Below are 11451 nucleotides of genomic sequence, written 5' to 3' on the forward strand. Positions count from 1 at the left end.
ATCCCCTGGCAATCTTCGTAAGATAATAGCCGCAGAATTTCAACGAGAACTGGCGCTGCAGTCTGAACATGGAAGTTGGCCGCAATAAGAGAAGTGTGTACTACTGCGGAAAGGCACAATGTATACCAGGTATAATTTTTTTGTCCACCTTTTGCAGCAGGTGAAATTGCTTTTGTTCGATATTCAAAACATTAAAAAATGCTGCGCCTTGGGAGATTTTTAGGCGCGGAATTTTATCTGCAATACATTGGGTAGCATCCACCTGAACTATTTCAGATGCTTCCAGATTTACTATAATCATTGCTAAACCCAGTATATCCCAAATAAAAATGCCTTGATCTCCAGGTTGTTTCAACATATGAGGCTGCATTTTATTTTTGTTCTGTCCTATTTATTCTAAAAAATGTTAATCTTGTCATATTCATTTACAGCTTTTTATTTGTAAAATTATGTAATATATACGTACATATATATATATACATTTTAAATACTAAATATGTACAGTCTACCAGATAGTTTTAGTAATGTATATATAGTTATTTTTTCCTTTTAATTGGATTGCGCAAAGCGATTTGCACATGTATTTTGTTGTCCCCCCCTTGTGATCTGGTTTTTCTTTCTTCGTCTAATATGTACCTAGGTACGATGCTCTGTTTATTAATATTAATTAATTTTTCAGGGATTCAGGGATTCAGAAAGAGGATTCGGTCGATTTGTCTTACTTAGGAAGCTGTCCTCTACCCGGGGGCTGGGACTGGTCGGTGTTTCCGGATTTGGCTGTTCCAAATTGCTGGATTGCAGTATGTCAGGTATTATTTGGCTATTTTTATCCACTATTTCCCCTCCCCCTTCATACCTTTCCATACCTTGTTTGGGGTTTATTTCGATAAAATCATCCCCCTCTCTATCTAGGTGTGTAAAGTTGTTCATATTTTCCGTGTTAGACTGAACCTTATCGTTATCAATTGTGTTGTCGATGGACAATGTAATTTCCTCAGACGGCACGATTTCTTCGATCGGATAAACGTTAAATGAAATTGTTTCCCCAAAGATTTCAACTTTTGAGTTGATTTTCCTAATTTTGTCACTGCTGGCAACCTGATTTGTTTTAATCGGATTTGACCCAAAAGCGAAACAAGTATCATTAACCCTTACAGAACGGGGGGGGGGGGGTCATATTGACCCCCCCCCCCCTCTATTTTTTCAATGTCATTTTTTTTGTAGGTAAGATAGAGAGTTGTGACTTCATGACTTTTTAAGTTTAGTAATTATACGTCGGCAAGAGTTGATTTTATTAGGATATCTGGTCTGTGTCGGTCGTGTTGTCCGGTCAAAGTCGGTTGGGTAGCACCAAAATTAAAAAAAAATTCTAAATAAATCTTAATTTCTACATTATGACTTTGTATATATGGTAGAAACCTAAAATTTTTTGGTGAATACTGAGATATCAATGACCTTAACCGAAAAGTGGTGTTATGACTGTTTGACCGCACCCTGACCGACTTTATGACTGATTTTTGTCCGGCTTTTACTACAGACATATATCATGAATATCGTGGCTTCTATTACAGCTAGAGACCTATTCATTTTTTTGGTAAATCCTTGAGCAATAATAAACAGATAAAAATATTAATTGGCGCCGCCAACCGCCGTTTTACCGCCGTAACCGCTGAAAATGGTGGTTTCTGTTATTTGCCGTTTTTTGGCGATGATAAAAAAGTAATTTTTTTGTTATGAAAAATAAAAGTTTGTCCTAAAATTTGGTCATCCTAGCTGCAAAATTGGCCGCTATACAGCTGTTTTAAAATTTAGCGGCTGGCCGCTAAAAAGCGGCTAAGGAGCGGCTTTATCTGTAACAGAAGCCGAGATAGAGGGGGGGGTCAATATGACCCCCCCCCCCCCCCCCAATCTATTAAGGTGGGAATAGGGGCCGATCTGTAAGGGTTAATGAACAATGGTTGTGAGGCTTTTCTAGATTTGTTTTGAAATTCTAAATATATTTTTGATATATTTTCAATATCCTGTCCTTTTTTCAAGATTGGGGAGAAAAAATCAAGACTTAAGGTAGGTTGTCTTTTAAATATTAGATAAAATGGCATATGCCCAGTCCTGCGGGACTTCGATGCGTTAATTCCAAAGGTTGTGAGTGCCAATTTCTTTGCCCAATCCTTACAATCAAAGCGGTCATCAGATCTTAAACCTGCATAAATACTTTGATTATATCTTTCACAGGGGTTGCTATTTGGATTACATGGAGGAATAAGTTTTGTATCCACTCCCAACTCTTCCATAACTATCCGAAAAACCTCGCCTGTAAAATTAGTCCCCCTATCACTTCTTAACGACCTAAATAAGCCATAAGTTGGAATCACTTGTTCCAGTAGTACCTTAACAGTACTTTCAACAGTGGCATCTTTTATAGAATGTGCAATGACGTACCTAGAGAATAAATATTCTAGTATAAAGATGTATCAGACATGTTGCCCTTGAAAATAGTTGGTGGTGAGTGGACCAATCAGGTCCACTGAGACTTGCCCAAAGATTTCATGACTAAAGGCAGAATGCGTAATTGGCTGTTTAGGAACTTGTCCTATTTTACTTAAGCATATTATGCAATTATGTACTTGTGACTCTACAAACTTTGTGACACCAACCATAAAAAATCTTTTGTTTATTTTATGGACCGTTTCATTTATACCCTTGTGACCGGTCATTGTGTTATGCACCAGGTCAAAGATTTTATTATACAATCCAATGGGTACTACCGGTCTTTCAATAAAAGTTCCATTGCTAAGGGGTTGTCTGAATATTAATAAACCTTCATGACATATAAATGTATTAGTTTAAAAAGAACTTCTTTCCGGCCGGTCAGCTCAGACTTTTCAAACACTGATAATTGTTTTTTCTCTAGTACCCACCTACAAATATCAAATAAAATTTGATCTTTTTGTGTTTCAGTTTGCCATGTTTCATCAATATCCCTTTCCAAGGATGTGTGTACTGAGAATATCTGGTCCTGCAGAGGACAGTCCAACTTATATGGATCCAAGGTAAATTGGTTAATGCATTTCTCGCAATTATTTTCCCTATGATCTTTACATAAAAATTGTCCCCTGGACAGGTTGTCCGCATTTGTGTGTAGTTTCCCTTTCCTATGTATTACCTCAAAGTAGAAGCTTTGGATAAATACTATCCATCTAAATGTAACGCCGTTTATTGTCCCCTTTGCCCATTTTATGTAGTGGACCAATGAAATGGAGTCAGTGCGTACGATAAAGCTTCTAAATCTTAACCCTTACAGATCGGGGGGGATCCGTTTTCTATTGGGATAAATTCTCCAGAAAGGAGCTCTTGCAAAAAAAAGCTTATCTAGTAATAGATTAATACGGTTCATCTTAAGGAATTCATAACATTGGTTAATAATTTTTGAAGTGTTTTCAGGCACATAAAAGGTTTCTTCAAATAATTGATTTGATCCAATAATACTGAATTGTGAATGAAAATGTCCTATTATATTTACCGGTTTTAAATCTACTGATAATGCACTAAGGTTTGCGGGGGTAAAACTGATTTTCTTATCCTCCAGAATTTCTTTGGAAATAAGTGACCAAAAATTGTTTCCGGTATCAATAAGTGCATTTTGCAAAAATTCACCCCCTACAGGATTGATTACTTTTAATTTAGAACAGATAGGCATTATTTAGATTGAATATAAAATACCCTAATCTTAATTACTGATTATTTATAGGTCAGCATTGCGAGTGAAACCAGAGGTGCATGTTTTCAATAATACCAATACACCTGACCAATGAATGATAATCTTCACGGAACCCATCTTTATATAGTAAGTACAAATTACTATTAGAATTTTTTAGAAATTGCAATGTTTGTAGGGTATGGTTTATTGTTAAGACTATTTTATATAATTTTCGGGTTCAGTTAAGTTTTTGATTTTAATATATACTTATATAAAAAAAACTGTTCAAGTTTTAATGTACTGCGCTGCAGCTTCAAAAATATCAATTTATGACAAGAACCTCCAACCAAAATTTGACTGAAGTAATTTTTAACTTTGCACATATACATAAATTTAGAGAAATAGCCCCCCCCCCCCCTCCTTAGGTATTTTTAGCACTAAGATGTAGCTTAAGAAATTTCCAAAGAAGGATACTGGTATGATTACTACAAGATACTGTTGTTAATTTTTATATGCGATCATTTTATATAGCGTTTACTTTAGATTGGACACCTAGTGGTGTGATTTTTAACTAACTTATGATTTATCTAATTCACAAATGCTAAAATATAGCTTACAAAATTTAACAAGCCCTAATGGTAGAAGTATTAGAAAATTCTGTTACATTAGGGGTGAATGTAAGCGTTTAAATAGAAAACTTTTTTAAATTTTTTCTCCTAGTGGGGCCTAATTAAATCAAAAACTTTGATAATTGCCTATTAATGCTGAAATACAGCTCAAAAATATGTTAACAGCTTCTTACTAACAAGAAGTTAAAAACAGACTGTTTCTATTTAGGATCTTAACCAGTATTTATATAAATGGGACTTGAGTTCCCTCTAACGAGTATAAAACGTACTCAAAAGATTAAGTTTGTAGCTAAAAGTCAGCTTTAAAAAATGAGAAATGATTTGTGGTCACTGCTCACACTTGACTGGCCTTAATCCTAGTTATCCTATTGTCTTTATATAGATTTTAAAACAAAAAGGGTCCTCCTAGTGAGGAAAAAGTTAACTAAAATTATTACTTTGTAATTTTTTTTTTAAATTATGATTATGGCTGTAATGCAGCTTCAAAGACGTGTTGAATGAACAGTAAAGATTTAGATTGAATCAATTTGTCAATTGCTTTACTATTTATATTCAAAATGATTACTGATATAAATATAAACTAGAAAGTTTTCAAATATTAATTAAGTGCACAACAAAATAATACTTATATACATATATTTACATTATTGCTGAAAATCAGTTACAGAAAATATTTTAAAACTGTGTAGATAAACTCAACAATGAAATTGCAACTGAATATTACTGAATTATGAATTCGGTTTCTTATATACTAGTCGATTACATTCAATACATAAAAGTCCCTCTAGTGATTAAAAATAAAAACTAAACGATAGTGGCGGATTAGCTACTAATTCACTTGATGATCTTCGACTTTGTACTGATAATATTTTTTGAATTAAAATTATAAATAAAAAGTTTTAATGGAAATGATGCATGCATGATGCTCCTAGGATTGCTTCCTTTCCCTTTTCTTTATCTAGTCCGTGATGGGGAGGTAAAGGGAAAATGGGAAGGTTATTCATTTTTGCAATGTTTACTCATGAAAAATAACAAATTGTTGTTGTAGAATTATCGCACCATTTATTTGTGCTTAGTAGGGGAAATAAAATAGCTAAGGAATTTGCAAGTTAAGCAAGCTAGGGGATATATTGTTTATTTTCAAAGATTTAAATGCATTTATTGGCATTTCATGGATAGGGACAAGTATTAGCCCCCTCGTTTTTATACACTGCCATGTTAGTGTTGGCAGGGGTGTTATCAGTTTCTACTATGCTAATGATTGGGTGTTTTTTCGTTTCCGCAGCATTAGTGGGTAAGAACATTTCCATTGCTTGAGAGTAGCAGGCTGATAAATTCTCCTTGGAGACATGGCCCGAATTATCCGAATTGTCCGGTTGTGACCAGCTTATTAAGGAAGGCGTTGTAGTCGTCCAAAAATTGCATATTTTCGACGTAGTTTGCCATGTCTACCGCGAGGTTGGAATACAGCAAGTTCTTGCTGACGTTTAGGTAGAATTTCTTCCACTGTTTTTTCCCTACGGTTCTGGGGTTCATAAGTCTAAACACAATTAGTTTCTTTCTGGAAGAAAGTATCAAGGGGTTGATTAGCCTACTGTTTTAAATTGTAGAAATATTAAGTGGCCACCTCAGGGTCGCTAAAGGGGGTGACCAACCTACGAATCATTAGATAGTAACTTAGGGCAGATAAGGCTTGATTTTTCTCAGGGGTAGTTAGATCCCCAAGCTTTTCACCTTTTGAGTCATAGATACAATGATATAAGATATCTTTAAACAAGATTGGGTTGCTAATTCTGTATGTTTTTGCCATTCTCCATAAATTAGCAAAGAAATTATCGAAATCACTTTTAACGTCCCATTTTGGGGCATCCCTTGCGAAATCGGAATCTCATCTTTAGCCCCACATAAAGCATTCCCTAACAAAATTGTTGTCGGGATTTGGCGTTTGAGCAACGCCTGGTAATGTACTTCTGTTAATTCCTGCTAGATTGGATGATGACTTGTGGAGGGGTTCTAACGACTTAAATAAATCAGGGATAAAGGTAAATTTTTCAATAAAGTTTTTTAATATTCAGTTAAGGTAGCCTCCCTAACATTCATCCAATTGTCATTGTCTTCAGGGCCTACGAACCCCACAATAGAATAGGCCATGCAGCCATGCGCTTTGGTTCGGTCCTTGAGGACCCATTTGGTCATGTTTAGCTTATATATATATATATTGAACTGTACTTGGCAGCTGCCAGCCGCCGAAGTTGGTGGTCGGTGGGAAAACGGCGGCGGATCTTTTAATACGTGATGTAGACATGTAAGAAAAGCTTAAGTTTAAAATTTAAAGTCTCTAAGTCAAAAATTGCGGCCACAGGAGCTTTATAAAGATTTCTGGAGACCTGGAGGATCAGGACCTGCAGGATCATACCTGGAACCTGAAAGTGACTTGAACACCTGTATTTCATATAAGGATGTACTACTAGAGAATATTTTAGTATTTTGGTATGATAAAATGCTTTGTTTTAGTCAAAAAAATATTTTTGCTCTTTACCTGGATGACCCTGCCAGGTTTGCTGGCATCCTGTGCCCGCCAGGATGGAGATATTCAAAAAATTCCAACTCTCAGTTATGTGTCATACCCATACTTAAAAAGTCACGCAGTTTGGGCTCTTTATCTTTCACACACAGAAAATGAGATAGAAAAAACCGGAAGGGGGGGGGGGCGTTCAACGCCCCCCCCCCCCCCCCCTCCGACCGTTAAGAGTTAATATATTTGGAAAACCTGTTCTGGGAAATTTATATTTTAATTATTTAAAAATATTTTTTTAACCATTATGTATTTTTCTCCTATTTTTCAACAAAGCTCCTGAACTACAAATAGCACTTATATTTTCAAAATATAGTGTTAATGACGATTCTAACAGTATGCATAACATTCTACGGATCAAATCAAGCAGAGTGTGCCAATACCCTGTTTTGTCACACTCTGCTTTACTTGGGGGAACATTGGCATACTTTGTTTTACTTGGGTGATTATTGGCATACTCTGCTTTACTTGTCAAAATATGCTTTTCCTAACTTTTGAAATAATCTATGTATATAAACTAGCAGCTACGACCTTCAATGCCTCTAGGCGCACTTGAGAGAAGGAGAGAGCTGAAGATCTATTTCATCGATATTTAGGTTTTAAAAAGAAAATCATCAGGGTGTGTTTAGTACCAATGATTATAGAACCATAAAAGTCCAGCAATCAATTATATCCTTTAAAAAAGGTGTCTTAACTTTTTGATTTTTATTTAAAACAGCTAGCCGGTGTTTTTAGTAAATAGTAGATGTAAAATTTTCCATAGAATCTAGATATGCAATCGGTTTTTTTGTAGACCTCTTATTTGTAAAGTAATTTAAGTTTTTTTTTAAATTAAGTGGGTTTTAAGGTACAAAAACGCAACAAAAAAAGATGAAAATTGCCATTATGAACAAAAATAAATATGAACAACAAGATCTTTAATTTGACACCTTACTTTTTTAATTCTGTTAAGTATTATTAGAAAAATCTGTTTTTTGGAACCCAAGATAATGAAAACTTTTTACTTAAATATATCATAACACAGGCATTAGAAATAGGTGTTTATATATACTTTTAGAATGAGAAAAATATTACAAATCCATTCTAAGCAAAATTGAAATAAAAAGTTTACAAAATAGTAAATAAACTGCAATAAAAGAAATTAAATGAAAATATTATATTATAAAGGCAACCTTTACTCCCCCCCCCCATTCCCTTTTACCATCTTAAATCCTTGTTTTGGGAGTAAAAATGGGAAGGGGGTAAAGTAAGTGTTGCCTGTATAATACAATATGTTAGGACATTTTAATAAAATTTTTTTTTACTTTTTTTCAATTTTGCTTACAATGGATTCGTAATATTTTTCTGATTCTAAAGGTATATATGAACACATATTTTTTATGCCTGTGTTAGGATATATTTATGTTCAAAGTTTTGATTAAACCGAGGTTTAAAAAAATCAATTTTTTCAATAATTACCCGACAGAATTAAAAAAGTAAGGTGTCAAATCAAAGAAAATTAAAAAAAATTACTGTTTTTGTTTATAATGGCAATTTTCTTCTTTTTTTTTGTTGTGTTTTAGTACCTTAAAACTGACCAAATTTTTTTTCTTTAAACTTAAATTACTTTAAAAATAAGAAGTCTACAAAAAAAAAATTGCATAACTAAATTCTATGGAAAATTTTACATCTACAACTTACTAAAAATACTGACTAGCTATTTTAATGAAAATAAAAAAAGTTGGGACACCTTCTTTAAAATTTTAATGGTTTTATGGATTTTTTTTATCTTTTATACCACTTGGAATAGTGAGCCCCTAGATGCCAGGGACGCAGCTGCAATTTTATTCACATTAAGTTGTAAATTTAAAGATTGATTTAAATGAAATAAATTGAAAAAAATGTAAAATTTATCCTCATTTTTATATTTTTTTTGTCATTCTGCTTTGTTTGATAAAATATTGGCATACTTGATAAAATAATGTCAAACTCTCCTTTACTTGACATACAAACATGGACAAACAAACAGACAAACATTGTTCTACTTTGTATTTAGCAAAATTCATTTAAATAATTGAATTTAAAGGAATGCATAATAAATCTTAATCTTTACCTTCATTATCATAAGCATCAATGTTGACTCCTCTGCTTAACAGCTTTATCACTTCACTTGTATTTCCAGCCTCAGATGCTTCAATCAAACCTAATGAAAAATAAAACTATTGGTTTTGCACCCAAGAAGAGTTGATTTATCTTGAATGAAAAGACCTATCCTGCACCTACACTAAGATTCCTGAAAACTTGGTAAAAAAATTTTCTGCTATTTACAAAATCTTCTTTGACAGATACACATTTTAACATAAGATAAAAATAAAGAAAACTATTTGTTTCTTGTATGTGGTGAAGATTATTTTTGAAATAATTAAAATAAACTATACATTACCTAACTCCATATTTCTAGCTTCTACTTCAGTTATTGTAGTAACTTCAGGAGTTGTTGTATCAGGTTCAGCTAGTGTGGTGTCTTCAGGAGTTGTTGTATCAAGTTTAGCTAGTGTGGTGTCCTCAGGAGTTGTTGTATCAGGTTCAGCTAGTGTGGTGTCTTCAGGAGTTGTTGTATCAAGTTCAGCTAGTGTGGTGTCTTCAGGAGTTGTTGTATCAAGTTCAGCTAGTGTGGTGTCTTCAGGAGTTGTTGTATCAAGTTCAGCTAGTGTGGTGTCTTCAGGAGTTGTTGTATCAAGTTCAGCTAGTGTGGTGTCTTCAGGAGTTGTTGTATCAAGTTCAGCTAGTGTGGTGTTCTCAGGAGTTGTTGTATCAGGTTCAGCTAGTGTGGTGTCTTCAGAACAAGAAACTTCAGTTTTTTCCTACAAACAAACATAATTTGCTATGTCATATTTTGATTAATCCTTGTATAACAGATGTGTGTCTGTGTGTACCACCCCTGTAAGAGAAATCACCTCTAGATTAAATTGTTTCCCAAAATAAAAAAATAGAAAAAAATTAATGTGGTGGGGGTGACTTCAACCTAATATACCCCTAGAAGCCTCTGGGGGTGTAGCCATTAATTATTATTAAAGTACCTGTACAGGGGCACAAGATATAATTGGATACACAAGTAACAGCAGGAAGACCTTAAAAGAAAAAAATATTAATATTTTAAGTTGATAAATATTTTCCAGTAAGGCTTCAAAACTGAGGTGAATTTTTAAAAAACTTTTTGGCTTTCTGCCCTATTAATTATTCTGCTATTATTAATTCTGGTTTTGTTAGCCCAGGTCTTCAACCTTGCTAAGCTAAAAAAAATTGGTTTTAATCTTTTGTTTTTTAATTATAATTTCACAGAAATCTCCCCAAAATAAAAAAAATAAATTCTAAAATTTTTTTATGCTAAATAATCATACATTGTGTTAAAAAAAACTAAAATGAACATAAAAAAAGATGCCACATCCATAAAAGCAAAGCTCTGAAACTGTAGGACAAATAACATTGTAGAGTGTCAAAACTGAATAAGCTGAAACAAAATTGTAAGTAAATTTTTGGCAAACTGATTAAATACAGGATACTGTGTATGGACACACTCACATTTTAAGGATTTGATTAAAGAGATGCTTTGCTTTTACCTTATTATAATAGGAATCAGCATTCCAAGAATCAAATAAATAGGATAATTATATCACATAAAAATGTTCAACCACCCTCTCAAGAAAAGTCGCCCATGGAAAAAAATACTCACCCCCCCCCATTAAAAAAATATTTACTATTTAAAATTAAAATAAAAAATGATAAATTGACTCCCCCTTCTCCCTCCAATCCCAAGTGCAACTGGAGGATTCTAGGGACATATATGTTATATAATTGCAGCTAAAATTGTAATGTCCATCTGTCCAAAAAATTTTTTGGTAATAGCAACAAAAATAAATTTCTAGATTAGTATTTATCATCCCATTATATGTTTCTTTAAAAATATCTTTAAATGTTTTTTGCTTCACAACTTTTGGATGTTGTCATCCTTGTTTTATTAGAAATGAACAAAAAACTTTAACATACACAGTTGAGCCATCTCATGTTGACGTCTACACTGGTTATATATAACTAGGTAGTAAAACTGGAACTACTGCGTGATAGAGAGATAGATAGATAGATAGGCAGTCAAGATGGTACAACTGTGTGATAGATAGATAGGCAGTCAAGATGGTACAACTGTGTGATAGATAGATAGGCAGTCAAGATGGTACTACAGTGTGATAGATAGATAGGCAGTCAAGTTGGTACTACAGTGTGATAGATAGAAAGGCAGTCAAGATGGTACTAATGCGTCCTTATATAATTGGGGCTTCATTTAAACTAAAATTTAACAAGAATAGTATTTTCCTAAAAGAGGAATTATTTTCATTTTAGTTTACCCTATTATGGGAAGTGTCCAAATAACTAATATCCTTATACTAAAGTAACAGGATGTCTGTGTATCTGTACCGAAGGATCTCGCTAACCGCTGAACCGATCAGGTTCTCCTTAGCTTCTCATAGGTCCCGGTTAGCTTCTCATAAGTCCCGGGAAGGTTTATAACTATT

At 33.6% G+C, this 11451-nt stretch overlaps 1 protein-coding gene across 3 annotated transcripts in view; it reads right to left on the reverse strand.

Moving 5' to 3' along the window:
• Positions 1 to 11056, reverse strand: part of LOC145307369 (uncharacterized) — a 126916-nt gene extending 115860 nt beyond the window's left edge. For 2 of the 3 annotated variants that reach the window (XM_080149752.1, XM_080149753.1), the window contains exons 1-4: positions 10928 to 11049; positions 9961 to 10011; positions 9324 to 9744; positions 8994 to 9083 (exon numbers count right to left, since the gene is read on the reverse strand). In XM_080149752.1, coding sequence (XP_080005878.1) covers positions 8994 to 9083; positions 9324 to 9744; positions 9961 to 10011; positions 10928 to 10945 — 580 coding nt within the window. In that variant the 5' untranslated portion in view covers positions 10946 to 11049. Of the gene's footprint in view, positions 1 to 8993; positions 9084 to 9323; positions 9745 to 9960; positions 10012 to 10927 lie in introns of all 3 variants that reach the window. The other variant, XM_080149749.1, reaches the window with a different exon arrangement.
• Between the last annotated feature and the right edge of the window lie 395 nt (positions 11057 to 11451).

This window comes from Acartia tonsa, chromosome 15 (genome assembly GCF_053477335.1).
Source record: "Acartia tonsa isolate MP-2025a chromosome 15, ASM5347733v1, whole genome shotgun sequence".
Lineage (NCBI taxonomy): Eukaryota > Metazoa > Arthropoda > Copepoda > Calanoida > Acartiidae > Acartia > Acartia tonsa.